Source organism: Rhinopithecus roxellana, chromosome 2 (genome assembly GCF_007565055.1).
Source record: "Rhinopithecus roxellana isolate Shanxi Qingling chromosome 2, ASM756505v1, whole genome shotgun sequence".
Classification (NCBI taxonomy): Eukaryota; Metazoa; Chordata; class Mammalia; order Primates; family Cercopithecidae; genus Rhinopithecus; species Rhinopithecus roxellana.
Genome location: NC_044550.1, coordinates 50,445,086 through 50,472,500, shown reverse-complemented (window position 1 = coordinate 50,472,500; position 27,415 = coordinate 50,445,086). Strand labels below are relative to the sequence as shown.

General features: G+C 34.6%; 1 protein-coding gene across 2 annotated transcripts in view; it reads right to left on the bottom strand.

Annotated features, from left to right (window-relative positions):
• WDFY3 (WD repeat and FYVE domain containing 3) overlaps window positions 1–27,415 on the bottom strand; it is a 312,187-nt gene that overhangs the window by 135,535 nt on the left and 149,237 nt on the right. For both annotated transcript variants that reach the window (XM_030915939.1, XM_030915944.1), the window contains 6 exons: window positions 22,997–23,189; window positions 20,297–20,483; window positions 17,824–17,990; window positions 10,540–11,007; window positions 9,550–9,651; window positions 6,871–7,064 (listed from right to left, as the gene is read on the bottom strand). In XM_030915939.1, the coding sequence (XP_030771799.1) occupies window positions 6,871–7,064; window positions 9,550–9,651; window positions 10,540–11,007; window positions 17,824–17,990; window positions 20,297–20,483; window positions 22,997–23,189 (1,311 nt within the window). The remainder of the gene's footprint in view (window positions 1–6,870; window positions 7,065–9,549; window positions 9,652–10,539; window positions 11,008–17,823; window positions 17,991–20,296; window positions 20,484–22,996; window positions 23,190–27,415) is intronic.

Genomic DNA, 27,415 nt, shown 5'->3' with positions numbered 1-27,415 from the left:
TATAATTTACCCAATAAACGGTCCTACAAAGCACATCAAATATTTTGCTAATTTAAAAATGTCACATTAAATGCTGAAGGTAATTTTAGGAAACACTATCATATATTTCTTTGATAGAATAAAGCTATATCCAAATATTGGTTGAAAAGCTTTTCCAGAGTCTTTAATTGATTATGACATCAATGAATTCAGTGACTTTACAAAGTAAGTAAAATACATCTTCTAGTCTAGTTTTACACAATCATGAAAACTTATGACTGTGTGTATAGAAACTGATTAATTCTAGAAGGGATCAGAGAGATGGTCAGGGCAGCCAAGATCTGAGGTCTTTTGTCTCATATAAAGTGACCACATTCATTCTTTAGAAAGAAGATTTACTTTAGAAGACTTATTAAACATTCTCTTTTCCGAAATGAACTGAAGCCTGAGGGCTGAAAGTATGATCTTTCCCAAAACAGCTGTAAGCTTTAAGAAAGAAAACCTGAAGTACGTAAGTAAATCCAACATTTACTTTCTGAACTGTCATAATTTTCACTTAGCTTATGATTTTTTTTTTAAACAAAAACAAAAACAGAGTCATGCTCTATCACCCAACTTGGAGTCCTGGGGTGCAATCTTGACTCACTGCAACCTCCACCTCCTGGGTTCAAACAATTCTCCTGCCTCAGCCTCCTGAGTAGCTGGGATTACAGGCACACACCACCATCCCCAGTTAATTTTTTGTATTTTTAGTAAAGATGTGATTTCACCATATTGGCCATGCTAGTCTCAAACTCCTGGCCTGAAGTGATCCACCCACCTCTGCCTCCCAAAGTGCTGGGATTACAGGTGTGAGCCACTGCCCTGGCCAGCTTATGATTTTAAAAAACACATGACAAAATCACCTAATATTTTGTCAGGCACTTGCTATGTACTAGGTATTCTAGGTACTTTTATGCACTATCTTATTTAATCCTTTCAACAATCCTGTTATTTCCACTTCATAGATAAGGAATTGAGGCCCAATGTGGTAAAACAACTCTCCAAAGACTATACAACTTATATAATAATAAAGGTAGAATTTAAACCTAGGCAGTCTAATTACCCTACTCCTACACTTAATCATGACATTATGCCCCAAACAGCAATCTGAAATCTTTTTTATGGATACAGTGGACTCCTTTGCCGTCTGTTTCATTAATTGTAGCACAATGGGTATCTACTATTACTTAAGATTTAATTTCTAATCTGTCCAATCATTGCGTTTGAAAAAAGTCATTTTATTAAAAGATCTCACACATTTCTAACGGTATCTGAAGAACGAAAAGGCTACATACAGGTTGAGTATCCATTATTTAAAGTGTTTGGGACCAGAAAAGTTTCAGATTTTAGAATATTTGCACATATACAGTAAGTTATCTTGGGGATGAGACCCAAATCTAAACATAAAATTCATGTATGTTTCATATATACCTTATACACATAGCCTGAAGGTAATTTTATACAGTATTTTAAATAATTTTGTTCATGCAACTTATCATCACATGAGGTCAGGTGTGGAATTTTCCACTTGTCAGCACTCAAAAAGATTGTAGCATTTTGAATTTCAGGTTTTTGGATGAGGGATGTTCAACCTGTATTAATATATGTCACCTTTTGACATATACTGCTTCAGAAGTTATGAAGATTTCATTGTTCATATATATGCCTTAATATTTTAAAAGACAGAAAATATGCAATATGTATGTAAATAAAATATAAAAACAATGTACTCCTTCCAACAGTCTTTAATCAATAAATTTCCATTTTAGTATCTGGTAACAATATAGTTTCCCTATCTTGTCAAATTTAATAAACTGTATTAATACTTAAAATATCTCATATTAACAAAAGACTTTTTAACCAACACACACACACACGTATGCGTGGGCGCACACACACACACTCCTTATAACATAGCCTGAAGATGGCTGAACTCAGAATGCCTGGGGTCATATTCTGACTGCAACATTAAAAAGCATTTAACCATCCCAGTTACTTTACCTTTCTGTGTCACAGTTTCCTCTTATGTAAAATGGAAACAACAATAACTAGCCTCAAAGGAAATACATGTAAAAACACTTAGAGAAGTGCCTGGCATATAAGCCTATCACTGTCATCAATTTTCAAAAACATACTGGGAGAAAAATATGACAAGTATTATTTTATAGATGAGGAGGGGTGAGTTCAAAGTTAAAGTAACATGTACAAAATGCTATCACTGGTTAGAATTATGACTGAGGTTAGAAAAACTGCTGCTTATGAATCTTTAGTCCAATAATTTATATTATGTACTTCTGGACAGGCCCACCTCCTACTTCCTCAAAATTGGTATCTGTTGGCGCTCTGACATTATCCCAGCGCAATCTCAGTATTTGAAAAATTTCAAATACCATGAATAATGTAACTTCCCACTTACATCAACAAATGATGATGAGTAGCAAATACCAAAGTTGCAATGAGATCTGGAGGCTGCTTGGTTAATAAGACAAAATCAGCTATATATTATTTATATTTGCATAAATACAATTCATACAATTCAAATTTGTGCATCAGGAGAATTTCCATGACATGTCATGGAATGTCAGGTTTGTGTATAAATAATTACAAATTAAATTACATAGGTTTGTGGTATATGTCAGTTGAATGGAGGAACTAAGAGGCAATTCTGCATGAAGTAAAAATGGAAATTGAAACTGAGAACCCAAATTTTCCCTACTGGCACTCAACACTACTTTATCCCTTCAAAGCAGAATGCCAGAGCTAGCTCATACCGGCTCTCAAGAGGTCAAGTACCGTATTTTCAGGAATTTTGTAAGTCAGTTGTTAAAACGTACAATCATAATTTAAAATTAAGTAATACATTTACAACTAAATATTTTAAAGACAAAAGTAATACTCAAAACTCATCAGTTTCTAATTATTTTCTGAGTTTTACTATTATCTATGCTTTTGCATATCTGCATGAGGAAATGCTATATAATGGTGTACTACTGTGCATCTCTTTCCAGTCCACATTCAGTGGGGCACATTAGTTGATTGAACAGTCCACAATGCGAGTATTTATACCCTGGAAATCAGTAAATGCAAAATATCACGACCCTCTCCTGCCCTCTTCCAGCCTGAGAATCAGTTACTAACATTAACCAGAGCACTGCCTCAAAATTACGGGTCAGTCAACTACTTCTTGTTGGCTTACCAATATTTTACAAATCCAATTAATAAGGTACCAAAAGAGGAGAAAATGGTACGTTAAAAAAAGTTGGCAACCTTAGCATCTTTTGAAGCCATCTATATTCTCCCAACAATTCCTTCAAATATAAAATGTTCTTCAAATATTGACATTCTTGTGGATATCCTTTTTGTCTAAGAGATAAATCGTGGTGAGATTAATCTTGCTTTTAAGATGCATATTCAAAATTGTCATTATACACCATCAAAACATGATGAAATATATGGCAGCATAAAGAAAGAAATGCTATTTTTTCATTACCAATGAAACATTTAATTGAATAAAAGTAAAAGAAAATAGAAGTAATAACTCCTGTAATGTCTGGCTGAAATGGGCATGTAGGACACTAGTATATGCCACCCCAAAATATGCCACTATGGCATAAGGATTATTTTCAGTTGAAGGCAACTGAGAAGAAGTAGATACAAGAAAACTCTCTGCCATTCCCTACTTGATGAAGTCAGACCCTTCTCAGCCTGGAGACAGCAAATAAATGCACAAAACATACTACCAACTATTCTTTATCTACCATTTATTTGCCTTCCCACAATTTGCTATCCCTAGAGTCCTTTCTCTTTATGTTATCATTTCTCTAAAAATGTACTGTTCTTTGTGGAGAATGCTACACAGTGGTCCCCCTTCTCTGCAGTTTTGCTTTCCTTCATTTTAGTTACCTGTGCTCAAACTTGCCTGAAAATATTGAATGAAAACAACAATTCAAAAGTCTTAAATTGTGTATTGTTCAGAGTAACATGATGAACTCTCACACTGCCCCACAGCACTGTGACTCATCCCTGTGTCCAGTGTACATATGCTGTATAAGCCACCTGCCCGTTAGTCACTGAGCACAGTCTCGGTTATCAGAGCAACTGTGGAGGTTTCCCAGTGCTTGTGTTCAAGTAACCCTTATTGTACTTAATAGTGGCACCAAAGCACAAGAGTACTGACATTGGCATATTGTTATAATTATTCTATCTTATTATTGGTTATTGTTGTTAATCTCTTACTGTGCCTAATTTATAAATTACACATTATCACAGGTATAAACATAGTATATATACGGTTCCATACTATCTGCAGTTTCAGACATTTCTGGGGGTCTTGGAATGTATTTCCCTGAAGATATGGGGGGACTACCATATAAAATGGAGTTCTAAGCCACCTCTTTGAGAATTAGTCATCTTTCCCTGGTTGTCTCCCATGCACATATGAGGTACACATGTTAATAAACTTCTGCTTGTTTTTCTCTTGTTAATTTGTCTTTTGTAACACCAGTCTGTCCTAGCTAAGAACTCGGCAGGTAGAGGAAAAATAATGTTTTCCTCATCCACAGGTGAGAGTACTAGTAGAAGAAGTCAGAGGAGAGGGAGATCGGGTCACAAGGGCCTTGGAAGCAAGGTTAAATACACTGGTTTGTCTGTTATTATTTTAATGTCATTTTAGACTTGAAGAAAAACTGCATAATCAGTTGAAAGAATTCACAGATATCCTTCATTCGGATTCTTGAAAAATTACCATATTACTTAATTTCTCTCTCTCCACTTCCCTTTTCCCCTAAAAGCTTCAGTGTGTTTTTCAAAAAATAGAATTATCTTGCTACTCACAGTACAATGCTCAAAATCAGAAAATTAACGTTGAAATAATGCAATTATTTTATCTACAGACCTTGTGTTTTTTCCAAATCCCAATACTATCCTCCATAACAAAGGAAAATTCAAGTTCATGTACTACATTCAGTAGTCACTTCAACCTCTTTACTTTTTGGAACAGTTCCTAAGTCATTTTTCATTTCATTTCATTTTTTTAAAGAGTTTAGGCCAGTTATTTCATAGAATGTTCTCCTATTAGGATTTATCTGATGTTTTCTAATAATCAGATTCATATTATATACTTTTGGGAGGAAAAACTACAAAAAAGAGCTGCATTTTTCTCTGTGCTTCATATCAGGAGGTGTATGCTGTTCATTTGTCCATCACTGGCAAAGTTAATGCTGATCATTTAGTTAAGGTAGGGTCCACTGTAAAGCTGGTATTTTAGCATTCGAAATTAAGAATTATCTTTTGAGGACACAATTTAAGACTACACAAAAATCTTTTCATTTCTAAAACTTTCATCTATTGTCTTTAGTAGCCAGTGATGAATTTTACCTGAATCAATTATTACTATGATAGTTCATAAATGGTGATTTTCTTTGACTTTTGACTACAAATAAGAGCTTTTCCTTTTCTCTCATTTATTTGTTTGATTGTACTTACTTAATTACTTATTTTCTTTGATCTCTTCTTTACTTTTTAAAGGCTAACTGAAATGTTTTAGGCTTATTTTGTTTCTCTCTCTGCCCTAGTCCTGGAATCAAGCATTGCACCAAGGAGGCCTGAATCCTTATAATGTAAAATTGTATTTAGAAACCTTGCATCAATCAATAAATTCAAGAACATAAATTTTAATGGACTTCTCTCACTTTACTCAGATATTATTTAAATACAAGAGCAGGTTTTTAGTCACAAAAAGAGAAGGCTATGTCTCTTTTTATTAAAACAACTATTATTCACAGCACATAAGTTAAAAGCACAGCTTTATAAAGAGACTACATGGGTTCAGATCAAGGCTCCTCTACCTACTAGGCATATACAACTTGGGAATATTTTTTAAACAGTCTGTGTTTCAGTTTGTAATATGTAAAGCAGGGACACTAATAGTATTTATTTTTATCATAAGGATTAAATAAGTAGATGCACATAAATGCATACAATAGTACTAATAGAAAGCAGTCAATAAATGTTAGCTACTATTATATCTGGAACTTGGAATTTTTTTAAATATATCATTTAATATTTAATAGTCTTTACTTTTCCATTACACCTTACTTGCATTACTAAATTCACTTCTAAATGAAAGTGAAACATTCGATTATAGTTTGATTTTAAAAATTTCTTACATATCATTTCTTACAGTATCAATGATTTCAGTAATATGAGAGAATGTGAGTGTATAAGTCTGTATAAAACAATGGTGCTGTGGAAAGAAAATGGGTATTGAAATCTGGGGGTCAGTTCTACTAACTAAAAGTCACTTACGTAAACAATATACGTTACATATTTCTTTAAACCTAAGTTTTCTCATCTGCAAAACAGGGGGCTACTTACTTTACAATATTGCTAAGGAGTAAATGATAAAAGCATATGTAAAACTTCTGGTATATTGTTTGATATCTACTAGGATATCCATTACTTACATACATACATATATGCATGCATGTGTATATAATGTCAAATCTAGCATTTCATTTCACAGATGCGTAACACTATGAGTGAATTCAATTGAACAGAAAATATATATATTTAGTATTTATTAAGATCCTATACTTCACTAATATTTAATTTAAGAGTTCCAATAAGTCAAGATAATTACTGCAAAGGTTTATCAGCAGTAAGTTAAATATATACTGAAAGACATAAATGACTGGAGTTTTTCCAAATTCCTAATGTGCATAAAGTTGTGAGGTTTTTTGGGTAATTTGGATTTTTTAAATTTCCCTGCCTCTAACTTAAATATAGATCATTTTAAAATAACCACAGATTTTAGTAGTAAAAGAGTGGAAACACATTTATCAAACTTACCCTTAAAATATCAGTCTTCAACTGCAATTCTGTCGGTGGGGCTGAATGCATTAGCCCCAGGAGAGTGCCCATGTCATCGTCCCCATTTGGAGAGAGCACCAGCTGCTGGATAGTCATCAGGGCATGCTGCCGGCACTGAGGGTACTTTACTATATTATGTGCACATCTTGCACCTCCAAATTCTCGAAAAATTCCTTCAAGGAAGGAGAAAAAGTCCAACAATGGCTACTTTAAAATATTCTGAGACAAGTCAGATAAATTAACATTCAATTCTTTTTTGTAAAGTAACTCAAAATAATGTAAATAAAACCTACCCAACGATTTCACCTTTTAAATTACAATACAAATTTGCACAGTAGGTTGTCAGCAAAGGTATACGCAAATTTTCTCTACATTTTCTTAATGCAAGATTAATGCCGTGATGTGTTCGCTATGCCCAAGCTCTCAAAATCTAGGATATTCAGAAGTCTCTTAGCCCAGGAGACTCTATATTGTAATCAACTTATGTAAAAGGCTTTCAGAGGAACAACAGCCTAAATAAAGGAGATTTAAATGAACATAGCTTCCAAGATAGTAGCAAGAAAGAAATGGAATAAATTATTCCACCATGGGAAAAATTACAAGGGACTAACATGTTTTGTTGCATAGGTAGAGCATAAGAACAAAAAGTGACACATTCTGTAACAGAAAGCATGTGTCATTGTTACTGCTCCAAAGCCTTTACACAGATTGACTTACTTAATACTCATCCCCTACCATACAGAAGTAAGGCAGTCAAAGTCATACAACTAGTAAGCAACAGAAAAGGATGTATGCCTACACAGCCCAGCTCTGTAAGCCTGTGATCTTACTCACAAGTGATACTGTTCTCACATCAAATATTAGTACCATCCTCCAGTATTAAAAAAATGGGCCCAGTGAATGAAATGACTAACTAGTATTTCCTCTAAGTAATTCTTCTATCACTTACGTTTTTAGGACATCTTGTTTATATCTCTATTATGGTTTATAACAAACAGTCTTACTATTATTGTTTATATTTGGTCTTTCATGACTATTGGATTTTCTCCTGTGTTTCAATAAACGTTCACTGAAACAGTGTATTCTGCTATAGCAGCCACTGCCCTCTCTGCTTAGTGGCTTTCTATTTGCTAAATTCATAAAAATTATATGATCATGAAGTTAGTCTAAGCCATGTGCTTGAGATTCAGCACATGGAATTTGTGACAGCCTTTCATTACCTGAAGGCCTGTTTAGTTACCTCCCGGTTGTCAGTAAGGACCCACTAGATAATCATAATGGCTAATATTATTTAATACTTAAACTGTGAGTAAAGCACTGTTTTAAAAGCCTAACATCACAGAGCTAGTAATCTCTTTCCTATTAGGAAGAGAAAAACGGAAAAGAATTGTAAGAAAGTGTTTGGCACTTTGGGAGATGTACTAAGTGACTTTTAGTCACACAGAGTAAACTCTCCAATTGTCCAATCTCTTCCTGTACAACTTTTAGGTCTACTCAAGGAAAGTTAATTTGCAAAGCAAATTCCTGTTAGTGTATCTTTAGTATGTTTCTGAGTACCTCAGTTAACTAAACCTAGTTAGTGGAAATATGATTATGCATTATGCCATAGACAAAATGTTACTACAGTATCCATTTAAAGTCATCATACTCATTGTTTCAATTACCTGTTAAATTCATTCAAGTCTTGGCATTTGCCAAAGTTGTATTAAACTAATTACTTTTATAATTATGTGTCTACATTTTCTTCACTAGATTCTAATTCCCGGGGAGCAAAAACGATCTTACCTTGGCATCTAGGTGTTATACTAACACCTAGCTAACATGGTACCTGGGATACACAATATTTTAAACATGATGAATGCTGAATTTCTCTGCATTCAGGCAAACAGTCATGCAAGTGCATGGGGTTCATTCATCCATGGCTTTCCATAACACTTAAAATATAATTCAAGCTCCTTACCATGGTCTAAAAAGCTCCCTATGATTTGGGCCCAGCCTACTAATCTGAACTCATTTCCCCCTCATTATTCCTTTGAAGTTGTACTGACCTTATTACCTGAGAGTTGTTTGATGTTAATTAAAATCTCAAGTAATCTTTTTTAAAATGCAAGAGTGATATTTTATAAATATAGTTGGCCTATCTGTTAATGACAGGTAGAAAAGGATAAAAGAGAAATTGAGACCAAAATTAAACAAAATATTTAGTAAAGTTAATTAACCTTGGAGAGGTTACGTTTTATTAGAGAATCATTTTTCAGTATTTTCTGAAGGTTGTAACATTGTAATACTCTAATTTGTAGTACTAAAAATATTTTTTACATCACTGTGTAAAGAAAATATTTTAGAAAAAAATTAAATAGCAACTTACTTGAATAAAAGTGTACCAGTAAAAAATTAGAAGAATACTTTAAACACAAGATACTATAAAAAGCAATTTAAACATCATTTTGAAACAGTAACAATGTTATACGTTTTGTCATCAAGGTACTCCTGATGGTCAAAAGTAAAGTACTGAATTTTTAGGAACATGACGGGTACCAAACTGAATCAATATTTTTGTCTCTTAAGTGACAGGAAGATTTCAGAAGCAAGAATCACTACAGAAGATGTAACCAGTGGTAATCTCCCAAAGTATTTGCTTATAGCTTTTTAAATTACCTGCATTTGTGTTTGATCCTTGAAGAAGCACTGTCAAGGTCTCCATAACCAATAAAGCCAGGTGCTTTTGGTCTTCAACTGAACTATTATTTCTTGAGTCCCCTAAAAAAAGGTTCAAAGGTCCAAATTACAAAAGTGATAAGCTTATTTTTTCTTGATTCAGTTTTATTGTAATAATTTCTTTATTTCTTCAGTATTCACTTTTACCCCTAATATGACACATATAATATAATCTTTAAAATGATGCACGTGTCCAACATTTGGCAAAAGTAGGCACAAAATCAACATTAACAGATTTTATTTCAGTATGCTTGCAAGTGGCAGTTATCTAATAAATATTAAAAATGAAAATACAAAGGTTAAATATATCATCTTCACCGAGGGTTTTCCTAATAAAGGATGTCAATAGGAGAATGCTAGATTTTGATTCACTAAAGAGAGAAAAGGTCATGAATAAAGCTACCTATTCAACCTGTATTAATTCACATTTAATACTTATTAACTACCAGATACTATTGTACTTTTATCAGATTTATCAGAGAGGTACCCAATGAAAATACATTGTGTACATAACATCATTAAATATACTTATTTTCTCTATACAATAAAAACACGTTGAAGTAATTATACATTTAACTATATTAGTTGTAATTAATAAATCTGATTATTTTCAGAAGCTTTTAAAACTCGCTCTTAGAAGCAGAAGGCAGTAGATACTAGTCATATGGATCATACATGCTTTTCCTCGGTTTTTAACTTCCTTTCAACTCTCTCCAATACACTGACAGCATTCTAGCTTCCTCCTCCCCAATTCCCTAACAGAGGTTGAATGAACCTGCAAATTTTGGAAAATACAGTTCACTAATATGTCACAATAATACACATTAGGAAGTCATTGAAATCAATAACCAAAGAATGGGAACAAGAACAAAAAACTCTCTGCTTTGAACCCCTTTTCAAACAAAAATAAAATTACAGACAATACTTTACCTTGCTCATTTTGTGCCTGAGTTGGATCCTTCAACAGGGCAGCATATTTATGCAAAAGGTTTACCATGACCTCCAAAAGGCCAACCTCCCTGAACACATCTTTAAATATGTAGTCATGTCTTGTAAACTTAAGAAGTGTTTTCATTGCAATAATGCTACAGTGATAAGAAGAGCTAGATTTTAAGAGGATACTGACACTAATAAGTTCTTTACAAGGAATATAATTTAAGCTAAAAACAACAAACTCCAGCATCTCAAAGTATTTGTTTTGTACTTCTGGGAGTTTAGAAATCTTCTCTGCAAACTGTGACAATGTGTGCTGTGACTCTAGGATGAAGTAATTGGCATTGTCAGCCATGTAGATATTTGTGATAGCATCAAGGATGATTTGGGCAAGGAAGCTGGTTTTTGCTTTTAAAAATGCATTCTGAAGAACTGCAAAGGCCTGGATGTTTCTCACACTGTGACCTAAAACAGAGAAGAAAAACATAAAAGTAGGTACTATGTGATATTTTAATGATGGCAAACTAGTCTGTTTAAACACATCATGAATTATAACATTTATCAATTATTTACTAAGAACATAACCCTGTTTTCACAAAAGGTCTTATTTTTCTTCATCAAGTTCAAATCATTTAATTAAAAATAACACTGATTAAAATTTTAATGCATTATGATGAACATTTCAATTCATTAATAAGTGTATGTTGAAAAGTTAGACTGTTTTAGAGGGAATAAAAGCGTATTATAAACATCCATGCTTCAGAGTTTGGAAATGTGTGGTAGTGTAGCATTTTATTATCTATGAGATTGATTTTGACTATAAGGACAGCTGTCTCTCAGTTTAAAAAGACTTTGAGGTTTAAGAAGTTACAGGCCTGAGAACATCAATAAAGAAGTAGGAAAATAGGAGGGGAAAAATTTTCTAAAATCCAGTTTTTCTTTATAATTAGAACACTATGATTTTTATAAATTTTAAGCTGGAAGTTTGTTTTGTTTTCTAGCTAAAAGTACAATTTACTCATATAGACATTTGTTAAAGCAGTTTATGGCCAGCCATTCAAACATAACAAATGGAAAAAAAAAAAAAATCTTTATACATGGCTCTGGTGAGGCAAATTAGTGACAATAATTATAAAGAAATTAAGACAGAAAGTTATATTTGAAGTACATGAAAATAAGCAGCTTGCTTCTAAAAGTAGTCCCCAAAACAATAGCTATTAGGAGTATGTGGCATTTCCAAGTATGACCAAAAAATTAACAAAGTGCCTTACAGAATAAGCTGAATTTTAGAAAGAGAATAAACCAGAGAACTACCAAAATTATTAAATGGAGTAGAAAGAACGCTCAGGGCTGGAGGCTCATGCCAGTAGTCCCAGCACTTTGGGAAGATTGCCTGAGGCCAGGAGTTCTAGACTAGCCTGGCTAACATAGCAAGACCACCTCCATTTCTACAGGAGATTAAAAAAAAAAAATTAGCTGGGGATGGTGGCATGTGCCTGTAGTTCTAGCTACTCGGGAGGCTGAGGCAGGAGGATTGCTTGAGCCCAGGAGTTTGAGGTTGCAGTGAGCTATGATCACACCACTGCACCTTAGCCTGAGTGACAGAAAGCAATCCTGTCTATAAAACAAACAAACAAACAAACAAACAAACAAGAATGCTCAGAAATCCTGACTTGGACATTTCTTAAAAACACAGGGAATTTACAAAATCTCCAGCCTATATATGATTTCAATTTTCTGATTTCTTATTTATAACATATATGGCAAATACCAAAAGTTTATCTTTGTTTCCTGTGTCTATTAGTCTATCTAAGTTTGTTTTGCGGTTACCTACAGAATATAAAAAGTAAAGATGTCTGGAAAAGAATAATTGACATCTCAGCAGCTTTTCAAAAAAAATCAGTTCACAGGATTATTAATTTGTATGGAAAATCAAAAGACTTAGAATAGCCAATGATTCTGACAAGAAAGAACAAAACTGGACAACTTATGTGTCCTGATTTTAGGCTTATTATAAAGCTACAGCAATCAAGACTGTGGTATTGGCTTAAGGATAGACACATGGATCAATCAAACAAAATTCAGAAAGTGTCTCAGATATATGTAGTCATATATGATATTTTCAACAAAGATCTTGGAACATTCAGATATCCATATTAAAAAAAGAAACCAGTACTTTCTACCCTCTATAATAATAACTTAAAATATACTATAGACCTTAAGAGTTAAAATATGAAACACTGGATAAAGAAAAAAAATAGAAGAAAATATTAGAGATCTTCGTGAATCTGAGTAAAGATTTCTTCTATAGGAGAAAAACAATCACAAAATATTCTTGAAATGAAAAACTGGACTTCATCAAAATTTAAAACTTGCATTTCTCAAAAGATGCATTAAAAAAACCCCAGCAAGTCAAGACGAAGAGAACACACTTCCAAAATACATATTAAGGGATAAAGAACTTATAAAGAATATCTAAAGAACTCTTATAACTCCAATAAAACAACCCTATCAAACAATGGGCACAGAGATCTGAACCAAGGTAGAGAAACAGATGGTGACAAAGCACATAAAAAATGTAAAATTTCATTAGTCAATTAGAAAAATGAAAATTAAAATAACAATTAGACATTATTACATACTTAATAGAAGTCTAAAATTAAATGGACTAACAATACCAAGTGTTACTGACAACGTCAAGTAACTGGAACTGACATTACTGATATGAATGCAAAAATGAGACAGCCACTTCAGAAAATACTCTGGCAGCTTCTCATAAAGTTAAACATACATTTACCATATGGTCTAGCACTTTCACTGCTCTGTATTTGGCTAAAAGAAATGAAAACGTATGTCCACAGAAAGATTTGTTTTATATAAATGTCCACTGTTGCTTTATTCCTGATAGTCAAATAAATGTCCATCAACTGGTGAAGAGATACACAAATTGTGGGCTATCCAAACAATGAAGTAATACCCAGCATTAAAAAGGAGCAAACTTCTGATACACGCAATAATATGGGTGATTCTCCAAAGTATTACAATATTCCCCTCATTTTCATGGTTTTATTTTCTGTGGTTTCAGTTACCCATGGTTAATCACAGTCTGAAAATATTACATACAATAGATATTTTAAGAGAGAGAGAGTGCTCATGCTCTTGAGAGCACACATTTACATAACTTTTATTACTGTATATTACTATAATTTTTATATTTTATTATTGTTGTTAATCTCTTACTATGACAAATTTATAAATTCAACTTTACCATATGTATGGATGTGGAAGAAAAACACAGAATATATATGGTTTGGTATTATCTGTGGTTTCAGGTATTACTGGGGACCTTGGAACACATTCTCCCCGATTAAGAGGGGAGTGATTAGATAGAATCACTTAAAGTTTATCTAAAGAATCCAGATACACAAAAACTATATACTGTATGATTACAGTGTATTACTCATCAAATTCAACACTCAAATGAATAGATTTAATGTATACAAATTACACCTCAATACTGCTAGAATATATAAAACACAACCTATTCCCAGCTATTTCCTTTGATTCTTGCAATAACGCTGAAAGTAGACCATGGGAAACAGAAAATTTTGAGTTATACAGGACACTCAAAATGATGTAGCTTGACCCATTCACTATATAGAAGATTACGCCAGTTTTTCTGAAGAAGAAACCGATGTTTAGAAAAGTTAGGTCACTTATGATTACAAAAATTCTGACTCTTAGGGCATCATCCTTTCTAGAGAGCCTTACTTTCATAGACATTATGTCACTGGATTCTCTCAATAACCCTGGGAGGTGCTAGGTTATATGACTATTATCCCTGTTATGAATGAGAAAAAACCAGGCAATGATATATGCAAAGGATTAATTTTGCTTCACTATTACAAAATTATACTGTTGTAATTAGCTATTATGCCAATATCAACATCACATTGATAAACCAAATGAAACAACAATAAAGTATAAAATAGGAATTACATTGCTGCGATATTTTTATGTTAATTCATAGAAAGAGTTACCTGCAGAATGGTTAAGCTGGAATCTATAAATTAGAAGTTTTCTGAGAAGCCCCTATTTTTTTCTTTTACTTTGTTTATTTATTTATTTATTTATTTATTTTATTATACTTTAAGTTCTAGGGTACATGTGCACAACGTGCAGGTTTGTTACATATGTATACATGTGCCATGTTGGTGTGCTGCACCCATTAAGTTGTCATTTGCATTAGGTATACCTCCTAATGCTATCCCTTCCTCCTACCCGCCCCCCCCCCCCCCCCCCCGCCAACCATGACAGGCCCTGGTGTGTGATGTTCCCCTTCTTGTGTCCAAGTGTACTCACTGTTCAATTCCCACCTATGAGTGAGAACATGCAGTGTTTGGTTTTCTGTCCTTGTGACAGTTTGCTCAGAACCATGGTTTCCAGCTTCATCCATGTCCCTACAAAGGACATGAACTCATCCTTTTTTATGGCTGCATAGTATTCCATGGTGTATATGTGCCACATTTTCTTAATCCAGTCTAACATTGATGGACATTTGGGTTGGTTCCAAGTCTTTGCTATTGTGAAGAGTGCTGATCAATAAACATATGTGTGCATGTGTCTTTATAGCAGCATGATTTATAATCCTTTGGGTACATACCCAGTAATGGGATGGCTGGGCCAAATGGTATTTCTAGTTCTAGATCCGTGAGGAATCACCACATTGTCTTCCACAATGGTTGAACTAGTTTACAGTCCCACCAACAGTGTAAAAGTGTTCCTATTTCTCCACATCCTCTCCAGCACCTGTTGTTTCCTGACCTTTTATTGATTTTCATTCTAACTGGTGTGAGATGGTATCTCATTGTGGTTTTGATTTGCATGTCTCTGATGGTGAGTGATGATGAGCATTTTTTCACGTTGTCTGTTGGCTGCATAAATGTCTTCTTTTGAGAAGTGTTTCTTCATATCCTTCACCCACTTTTTGATGGGTTTTTTTTTTTCTTGTAAGTTTGGTTGAGTTCTTTGTAGATTCTGGATATTAGCCCTTTGTCAGATGAGTAGATTGCAAAAATTTTTTCCCATTCTGTAGGTTGCCTGTTCACTCTGATGATAGTTTCTTTTGCTGTGCAGAAGCTCTTTAGTTTAATTAGATCCCATTTGTCAATTTTGGCTTTTGTTGCCATTGCTTTTGGTGTTTTAGTCATGAAGTCCTTGCCCATGCCTATGTCCTGAATGGTATTGCCTAGGTTTTCTTCTAGGGTTTTTATGGTTTTAGGTCTCACATTTAAGTCTCTAATCTACCTTGAATTAATTTTTGTATAAGGTGTAAGGAAGGGATCCAGTTTCAGCTTTCTACATATGGCTAGCCAGTTTTCCAGGCACCATTTATTAAATAGGGAATCCTTTCCCCATTTCTTGTTTTTGTCAGGTTTGTCAAAGATCAGATGGTTGTAGATGTGTGGTATTATGTCTGAGGGCTCTGTTCTGTTCCATTAGTCTATATCTCTGCTTTGGTACTAGTACTATGCTGTTTTGGTTACTGTAGCCTTGTAGTACAGTTTGAAGTCAGGTAGCGTGATGCCTCCAGCTTTGTTCTTTTGGCTTAGGATTGTCTTGGCGATGCGGGCTCTTTTTGGCTCCATATGAACTTAAAAGCAGTATTTTCCAATTCTGTGAACAAAGTCATTGGTAGCTTGATGGGGATGGCATTGAATCTATAAATTACCTTGGGCAGTATGGCCATTTTCACTATATTGATTCTTCCTAGCCATGAGCTTGGAATGTTCTTCCATTTGTTTATGTCCTCTTTTATTTCACTGAGCAGTGGTTTGTAGTTCTCCTTGAAGAGGTCTTGTGCTTTTAAGAGAAAGAGGGTCTTGCTCTGTCACCCAGGCTGGAGTGCAGTGGTGTAATGATCGCTCACTGCAGCTTTGAACTCCCGGGCTCAAAAGATCCTCCTGTGCAGCTGGGATTACAGGTGTGAATTGCCACACTATTTTTTTCTTAATAGTAAATAAAATGAAACCTTAAATCACTTAGGAAAATGTAGATTTCTCCCTACTTATTGCAGAGACTCATTTAAAAGGTTCTAAACAACTTATGTACTGAGGGTACATCATATCACACTGTTTGATGATGCCATCTCTTTTCATTTATTTAAAGACTGTTGATTTCTACATCATAACATATATAGATATGTATTATAAATTTAAATAACCAGACATGTTGGTATTTTTTGGCTGGTTAAATTTTATATGGAAATATCAAGATCCTACTGAATACTCAGTAAGTGACAGTCATGTGACTAAAAACTATTAGAGGCCTCCAGGCTCAGGTTACTTTGAAATGATTACTGTGCATTTTTTGAAAAATAAAATACATAATAAAACCAGCTAGCATAATTATGTAATTAAATATTATTAAGATCCAAATGTTTGGAAATCTAGACTATAAAAATTTATCCTCTGACCTGAATGAAATAATGTAACCTCTGTACTTAGATTTTGCTTAGTTTTAAATAAAATATAAGCAGTTATACTTCATGCTGTCCGTAGTCAGCCGCTGTATCCATGGGTTCTGCATGTGTGGATTCAATCAATCACAGATGAAAAATATTAAAGAAAAGAAAGGTGTGGTTGCATCAGTACTGAACACGTACAGACCTTTTTCCTTGTCATTATTTCCTAAACAACATAGTAAAATAAGAACATAGCATTTACATTGTATTTGGTATTGTAAGTAATCTGGAGATTATTTATTTGAAGTATATGGGAAGACACATGTAGGTTATATGCAAATACTATACCATTTTATATCAGGGACTTGAGTGTCTATGGATTTTGGTATCTGCGACGGGTCCTGGAACCAATCCCCCGCAGCTACTGAGGGATGATTGTATATCTTAATAGGTACAGAGATTAGACTGAAAATTGAGTTTTATTCACGTAAAGTAGAAATGCATGAAGTGCCAGCATTCAAAAGAAGCATGTTTTGATTAAATTGTTTGAATGTTAAAAAAAAAACTGTAATATAAATCTCCTGTTTGATTTTACGATATTTTTACAATACTATTTTCAGGTATTTGATCTGCTAGATTAAAGATTATTACTTAAGAAATACTTAAACAGACTTAAACCATTAAAAAAAAAGCTTTACGGGAAACAACATATTACTTTTATATATATAACATAAACAAAAAGTAATATACCAAAATAAGACAAATTAATTCTTTCTCTATTTTTCTCAGTAGCACAGAAGGGAAAAAACAAGACTTACCTTTGCCTGCAGGCTGAGGTACTGCAAATCCAGGCAATAAAAATGGTGCCCCTGTGGTAATGCCAGCTGGTTTTAGTTCATTGACACCATATGTTGTCAGGGAAGTTATCAGATTAACCAGATCTTTCAAGGCATCTTTGGATTCTGCCTCTTTTGCTTGCTCCAATCTAGAAAAGTATGATTTAGAAAGTATTTTTTCTCTTTGGTTGTGTTGTCAGATTTAACACAGAAAGTATTTTTCAATTTTATATGCAGTAAATAAATGTATAAAGTACTCTGAGAAGTACTGAAAGAACACTGGGGTCATTAGGGAATTATCTTTTAACCATGGCTTTACTGAGAACACAAAATGGGTTGCAACAAATATCTTTTTTAAAAAAAATAGATTTATTGGGTATTTCCCCTTAAAAGAATTATTCTCATTAAAATAAACTTGGAGAATGTCAAAAAGTAGGAAAGAAGAAAAAGTATGATTAGCTTCACAAACACAATTAACATTCTTATATATTTCTTAAGCTTATCTTTTTAACATGAAAAGTTTAGTTTTTACAATATTTATTCTCATACTATATACAGAATGTTGTAACCTATTTTTTTCCTTTACTAGTACTATATGTGTACTTCCACATGTTAGTGTAAGCTTTCACAGGTAAGCTTTCAGGGGCCATACAGAGCCAACCACACATTTGGGGAGGGAGAGGTCCAACAGCCGGCAGAATACAAAAGCACTAATAAATAAAATCTTGTCTACATTTTGGATTGTATCTTTAGGATCAATAAACAAACAAAATTATTGTATCAGATTACCAACATTTTTAAGGCTCTTAATATCTTGCCAACCTACACTTTCAAAGGATGAATCAATTAATACCCCTCTAGCAATGTGAAGTGGTTATTTAATCAACTTCCATATGTATTTATAAATTTGCATATATATGCAAAATGATATTCTTAGGGGTTATCTACTATCAACTAGTAGCAACTAGGTTAAATTGATGTTACAAATAACAAGTTCTGGCCAGGCATGATGGCTCACACCTATAATCTTGGTGCTTTGGGAGGCTAAGGCAGGAGGACTGCTTGAGGCTAGGAGTTTGGCACCAGCCTGGGCAACATAGGCTCTACAAAAAAATAAAATAAATAAAACAAAATATAGCTGGGTGTAGCTACTTAGGAAATTGAGATAGGAGGATCTCTTGTGTTCAAAATTATAGTGAGCTATGATTATGCCACTGCACTCCAACCTCGGAACATAATGAGACCCTAGAGGGAGGGAGGGAGGGAGGAAGGGAAGGAGCAAAACAGTGGTGTCTTACAATAGATCAAATGATTTAAAAATAATTAATGGCCCAGGAATAGCTGCTGAAAAATGATGAGTATCTTCTTCTTAAGAAAATCTGTAACCAGCCACTTTCTAAGTATGTGCATGAATCATTTGTAATGGAAAAGGGGGTAACACATTTTGAAATTATTAATTTTTTTCATATACACAATCATAAGGTTTCATTTCATCTACATAATTATTCTTGTTATTAAGTACATTAATAAAAAGACTAGAAGTACTATAAAATAAAGAACCAAAAATATAATTAAGAAGAGTTTATACTTTAAGAAGATAACAATTCATCTAAATTCTTCTCCTTCAGCTACTAAAGAGCAGATTTATGCTTCATATCTAACCTCTGAATTCACCATGTTTGTGGCCTGCATTTGGCAATTTAACTCTAAATTCAGGTTTCCACTCTGATGGCAGACCAGGAATAAAAAGAAGGGAGTAGGCCAGGTGTGGTGGCTCATGACTGTTATCTCAAAACTTTGGGAGGCTGAAGGATGGCTGAGGCCAAGAGTTTGAGATCAGCCTGGGCAACATAGCAAGATCCTGCCTCTATAAAAAATGTTTAAAAATTAGCTGGGTGTGGTGGTACATGCCTGTAGTCCTAGCTACTTGGGAGGATGAAGTGGGAGTACCATTTGAGCCCAGGAATACGAAGCTACAGTGAGCTGTGATTGCACCAGGAAAAGCAGGGAGTAAAGCCAGGTATACACTAAATAAGTGTTTCATTAACCTGCTTTTCCTATAACACCAAATCACATTGTTTTCTTTGATAAAAAAGACTCACCAGGCCGGGCGCGGTGGCTCAAGCCTGTAATCCCAGCACTTTGGGAGGCCGAGACGGGCGGATCACGAGGTCAGGAGATCGAGACCATCCTGGCTAACACGGTGAAACCCCGTCTCTACTAAAAAAATACAAAAATCTAGCCGGGCGAGGTGGCGGGCGCCTGTAGTCCCAGCTACTCGGGAGGCTGAGGCAGGAGAATGGCGTAAACCCGGGAGGCGGAGCTTGCAGTGAGCTGAGATCCGGCCACTGCACTCCAGCCCGGGCGACAGAGCGAGACTCCGTCTCAAAAAAAAAAAAAAAAAAAAAAGACTCAGTAGACATTTAAAGCATATTCTTCAATTGTGCAGTCTTACCTAAGCAAGAGATCACAAAGAAAATTATATCCTTGCCATATCCGAAAATCATCCAGAAGTGTTTGGGAAACATCACTGGAATCTTTGAGGAAGCAAGAAAGCCCAGCAAACATTTCAACAATTTCTAGGGGAGACAGGTCATCTGATTGCTGCATATTCTGAACACATGTAGATAAACACTCTTTCTCTGTAAGAATAGATAATTAAATAAATATGCATTATTCCTGACAATTGCTTAAAAATTTTTTAATTGTTAACTGTTATTTAATGAAACATTAAATTTTAAAATATCTGTAAAATACCATGAGATAAATGTAACACATTCTAAAAGTCAATGTAAGAGTCATATGCATTGGGAAAGCACTGCCTCTAGGTAGTAAACAAAGGATAATACAGAAACATGTTGAAAAATACTTGACATATATGCACATGTAATTTTTTCACATATTTTGATGTTTTATTAAACAAATGGCCACTGCCAAATCATATTTTTGATATTTTATATTGATATAGTAACAAGATGAAAAAAGCAAGAACTATCTTCTAAGTTTAAGAAGAAAAATCTAGTAATTAGTTAAAACTTTAAGTTAGGGAGAATACACAGCCTGGCTAACATGGTGAAACCTCGTCTCTACTAAAAATACAAAAATTAGCTGGGTGTAGTTGCACGTGCCTGTAGTCCCAGCTACTCGGGAGGCTGAGGTAGGAGAATCACTTGAACCTGGGAGGCAGAGATTGCAGTGAGCCGAGATCATGCCACTGCACTGCACTCCAGCCTGCGTGACAGGGCAAGACTGTCTCAAAAAAATAAAATAAAATAACACAAAAAAATAAATTAGAGAGACTATAGACAAATGAGATACAGAAATACTTTAGGAAATAAAAGTTTTAAAATTTTATTTGTATATTACTAGTTTAAAACACAGTTATATCTTATGCCTGACTCAGGATTTGTAGCATTTCAAGGAAGACTTTCACTTTCTTATCTTTGCTAATATGTATTTGTATAAAGAAACTTACTGTTACATAACAAAAGCTAAGATTTAACAGAGGAATGGGAAGAAATACGCATTTAATAACTGACTCATATATTAGGTACTAGCTTTCACATATATCATTTAGTAAATGTAAGTGAACGAATTGGTGTATTATTTTGAAAGAGTTTCAGGACAATAATATCAGGTAGTTCTCAACTTGATGATTTGAGTTAAGATTTTTCTACTTTATGATGGTGTGAAAGCAACATGTATTCAGTAGAAACTGTATTTTATGTACCCATATAAGCATTGTTTTCCACTTTCAGAATAGTATTCAGTAAATTACATGAGATATTTAATACTTTATTATAAAGTTGATTTTGTGTTAGATGATCTTACTCAACTATAGGCTAACGTAAGTGTTCTAGTTACTTTCAGGGTAGGCTAGGCTGTTACGATGTTCAGTAGGTTAAGTATATTAAATGCGTTTTTGACTTACACTATTTTCAAATTATGATGGGTTTATTGGGACATAACCCCATCGTAAATCAAGGAGCATCTGTGTATATATCAAATAAGCAGATTGCTTGAGATGGTAAGGCAACTGTCTCCTATACAGACATTTTAAAAGATAGTTGAATATTATATATACTTTAAACCGACAGTGTCTTCTTATTGCTGATAAAGAATCCACCTAATTCCATCTATGTTGCATAAGACAGATTATTACCTAGCAACTTATGCAATATCTTCAGAAAGACTGGTTACAGGATATCAAAAAAACTTCTTTTTTATTCAGTAAAAGAGAGAAGAATAGGCTGTGACACAGAACTTTCATTACATTATGATTGAATTTACACAACAATGAAATTTTTTTTAACTTTTAGAAATATCCATTGTTGGCCAGGTGTAGCGGCTGACACCTGTAATCCCAACACTTTGGGAAGCCGAGGAGGGTAGATCATGAGGTCAGGAGTTCAAGACCAGCCTGGCCAAGATGGTGAAACCCTGTCTCTACTAAAAATACAAAAATCAGCCAGGCATGGTGGTGTGCACCTGTAATCCCAGCTACTCAGGAGGCTAGGGCAGAGAACTGCTTGAACCCAGGAGGTAGAGGCTGCAGTGAGCCGAGATTGCACTACTGCATTCCAGAATGGGCAATAGAGAGAGACTCCATCTCAAAAAACAAAAAAAACAAAAAAAACAAAAAAAATCTGTTGTTCAGAACTTACGAGGAGAATGTTTTACATTTGAAATGCCCCCATAGATGAAAAAAATTTTCTTTTCTCTTGGCAAATTTATGCTTTATTTATTTATTTATTTATTTATTTATTTGAGGCGGAGTCTCGCTCTGTCACCCAGGCTGGAGTGCAGTGGCTGGATCTCAGCTCACTGCAAGCTCCGCCTCCCGGGTTCCCGCCATTCTCCTGCCTCAGCCTCCCAAGTAGCTGGGACTACAGGCGCCCACCACCTCGCCCGGCTAGTTTTTTGTATTTTTAGTAGAGACGGGGTTTCACTGTGTTCGCCAGGATGGTCTCGATCTCCTGACCTTGTGATCCGCCCGTCTTGGCCTCCCAAAGTGCTGGGATTACAGGCTTGAGCCACCGTGCCCGGCCATGCTTTATTTTAAAGGACAAGGTATAGAATACTGAAATACATCTATTATTAAATGAAGAAATGTGGAAGAAATTTAGAACACTGAAATATATAAAGAGATATTCACCATGAATATACTTCACTACATTGACACTAAGACCATGACGAGATATGGTCATGAGGACTTCTCCAGCACTCTTTCTCCAAGGCAGGTTATAGGGAGGGCACCAAGAGGTTATTGCACTGAATAGAAGCTGGAGATCATCTTTCTGAGCCAGCTCCTCCGCAGGGGAAACAAAACTGCACAGTTTCACTAAGATCTAAAAAATACAACAAAACAAAACAAGAGTGTATAAGCAAAAATCAAATAATCTGATTTAAAAATGGGCAAATGAGCTGAATGGACTTCTCTCAAAAGAAGACATAGAAATGGCCAACAGATATACGAAAAAATGCTCAACATCACTAATCATCAGGGAAATGAAAATTAAAACCACAATAAGGTATCACCTCAAGCCAGTTAGAATGGCTATTATCAAAGATAAAAATGAACAGATGCTGGTAAGGATGTAGAGAAAGGGGAACTCCTATATACTGTTAGTGAGAATATAAATTAGTACAGCCATTATGAAAAACAGTATGGAAGATCCTCAGAAAAGTAAAAATAGAACTACCATATGATCTAGCAATCCTACTACTGGGGGTATATATCCAAAGGAAATGAAATCGGTATGTCAAAGAGACAGCTGCACATCCACGTTTACTGCAGCACTATTCCCAATAGCCAAAATTTAGAATCAACCTAAGTGTCCAACAGATGAATGGATAAAGAAAACATGGAATATATATACAATCTAAAACTATTCAGCCATAAAAAAGAATGAAATTTTGTCATTCAAGGCAATATGGATAAGCTTGGAGGACATTATGTTAAGGAAAATAATCCAGGCACAGAAAGATGAATATTGAATGCTTTCATTCACGTGTAGTACCTTAAAAAGTTGATCTCATAAAAGTAAAGAGTAGAATTTTGGTTACAAAGGGTGGATAAGGGAAAGCGAGTGGGGCAAACTAAAGGCTAGTTAAGGGATACTGAAGTACAGTTAGGAGTAAGTTCTAGTGTTCTATAGCACTATAGGGTGAATATTATTAAAAAAACAATTTATTGTATATTTTTAAATAGCTATTAGAATGAATTTTGAATGTTCCCAATGCAAAGAAGTAATAAATGTTTGAGGTGATGGATATATATACACTAGTTACCCTTGATTTGATCATTACACATTGTATACATAAAAATTATTACACTATGACCTATAAATATGTGCGCTGTCAATTAAAATTAATAATGAAAGTTGAAAAACCATAAGACTGTATGTAAGTACATAAATGGCTGATTATGTTATGACAGTAAACTAGTCTTACTTACATCAGCTTATTTTGAAAAAAAAATTTACTATCCTCTCTTCACCCTAATATTTTTGCATACCTTGGCTTGAAACAAGATAAAACAGTATTGCCTTTCCAAGTCAACATTTTATTTTTCTAACTTAGTTCTTTAATTTTTAGTTTGCCACAGGCAAAATGTAATTTTCTTCTCTAAAAGGGACAGTTTTAGCAAAAAAAAAGGAAGTAAAAATAGATCTTTAAAAGCAAAGATATTTTGAAACTGTTTCAATTTTCTACACAAGTAACAGGGGATATTAGAATAATATAAATAATCTTCATTTCAAAGTATTTTAAATCTAGTTGCCAAAAACCTGAAGTCTGGCTTTCAAAGAAGACTCAAGACTTCTTAAGTACTGGAATGAGAACATGTTCTTTAACTGTGATTTGCAGAATACACACTACACAAGGGCACACAGCATTAAGAGCCTGAAACCTGGGAATTCAGCAATGGTTTCTGCCCTCAGTGGGCTCTTCCTTCTAATACTAGTTCAGGTTAGGAAAAGTTAACTTTTCTCTTTGCTAAATTTTCTCATCTAAATATTTTTTGAAATATACAATATGAATGAAATTACTATAATTTATGACATCATTTTATTATCTTGAAAAAGAGCACTTCATGAAATTTTGATAATTCAGCATCAGTGGAAAATCGCAGCCAGGTGTGGTGGCTCACGCCTGTAATCCTAGAACTTTGGGAGGCCCAAGGTGGGCAGATTGCTTGAGTCCAGGAGTTTGAGACCAGTCTGGGCAACATGGTAAAACTCCATCTCTACAAAAAATTAGCTAGGCATGGTGGCAAGTTACTCAGGAGGCTGAAGTGAGAGGATCACCTGAGCCCAGGAGGTCGAGGCTGCAGTGAGCTATGATCGTGCCACTGCACTTCAGTCTAGATGACAGAGTGAAACCTTGCCTCAAAAAAGAAGAAAAGAAAAGCTCAATAGAAGTATTTGAAATATCACATTTTATCTGAGAAAACTAGGCCTTCCTTTCTCTATTTTCTTCAAAGGCAAAAACTTGCTTACATATAAAAGCTTTTTAATTCATAGCTGCCAAGTATCAGAAAGGGAAAAAGGTTTAAGAATTCATAAAACCAATAAAATATTTATAAAACCAGTAAATATGGTACCCTTCCCACCAAATGCCTGGAGAAACTGCTGGATACCAAATGTCCATTAATATGTGTAATATGTCATCATCTTTTATCATATGTGAATACAGACAGTTAAATGCAACAAAAATGTATATTCTCAGAGGGGTGTATTACTGATTATAGTTGTTGTTGGTTCTGACACTGCCTTATATGATCAGCGAGACAAATGCCAGTTTTCCAATTAGGTACATAGAAAACAAACCCACAAATAATAAAATACTTTTTTACAAATCAAATCACTGTTCTCAAGCTGGATGCAAGGATGTCTTCAATTTGTTGACTTCTAAGATAATTGGTTCATCTTTATAGGCAGTATTCTTATAAATAATCTAGTACGATCCTTTCATTTTACAGAACAGAAAACTGTAAAGTCAATTTATCATTCCTAGCTGGGCATGGTGGCTCATGCCTATAATCCCAGCACTTTGGGAGGCTGAAGCGGGAGGATCACTTGAGCCCAGGAGTTCGAGACCAACCCGGCCAACATGGTGCAACCTCATCTCTACTAAAAACAACAACAACAAAAAACTAGTCAGGCTTGGTGGCAGAGCTTGTAATCCCAGCTACTTGGGTGGTTGAGGCACGAAAATCACTTGAATCAAAGAGGCGGAGGTTGCAGTGAGCCAAGATTGTACCACCTCACTCCAGCCTGGGAAACAGAGTGAGATTGTCTCCAAAAAAATTGTCTCATTCCTCTTCTGCCTCTACACTAACCACTTACATTTGTAAGAACTCTGTTACAAAAGTCCAATCAAGTATGGAGGACCAATAATTGGCCACATCAACAACAACAAAAAAACTGAATGCCTGCATGAAGCATTACCAAATGCTAAAGTCCCAGGAAACCATCTGTCACATAATACAAACGTAGGGATTTCATCTATTTAAAACATTTAATAAGCTTGTCTCAATTGGTTTCCTAGACACAATGATGAAACATTAGCCTGTGATGAGGAACTACAACAAAGGAAGTGATACACTAAAAGGAGCAGTGAACTATGAGTTGGTAGAGCTAGGTTTTTATTACTGTCGCTCATCTTCTGTGGATCATAAACCGGAATATTAGTTTCCACAACTGTAAATGAGGAGTTTGATTTAAATTATCTTTTGAGTCCCTTTTGGCCTTAATATTCAGTGACTTCAGTATGCTAAAGTGACTCCCACATGACTGAAAGTCGGCACCTGGTTTTCAAGTAGAAATAATTTTTTAAAAAAACTTTGCTATGCTTACTTAGGTATTAAAAGCATAAAATGGAGATTCCATTTATTACTTAAGGCATTAGTTCTTTAAAAGGGGTTTACTGAAATGAGGCCGCTATTCTAATCAGCAAAGATCAACCCACTACATTCATCGGCAATATCTTCAAGCAGCTATAATTCCTATGGGATTTACTCCTTCATTTATTCCCATTGCTTTTCTCAGCTAATCTAATTCAGGAGTCAGATAGATCTGAGTTCTAATCCTATCTCTGCCATTTGCTTATGTAATCATTTGGGGAAAAACAAAAGCTTTGAAGTCGTGGGGTTATCTTGCAAATTGAGATGTGAGATGAGAAATGTTAACCACAAGCACAAAAGTATCTAACAGATCAAGTGTTCAATAAATACACTGATTTAGTATTTTACTTGATAATCCTATTCTTTCACTTTCTAAAACTGTCTTGGTCTCACTCTCCTCTGTCCTTTCATCACTAGCAGCTCTACAAAACAGAGTCATCCTTACAGTAAAGAGCCTAGTGACATGAGGTAAACCTGCAACCATTATTCTACACAGCTCTGTATTTTCTACCCCAATCCACTGTTCTCTTTATTCCCTTCCTACTCTCAATGGTGATGATGGTGGCAGCGGCAGTAATCACAGTTACTTCTCCTTCCTATCTACTATGTGCTAAGCTGAAAACTGTACCTTTACATATTATGTCATTTAAGCCGCAAAAAACCTTTTAG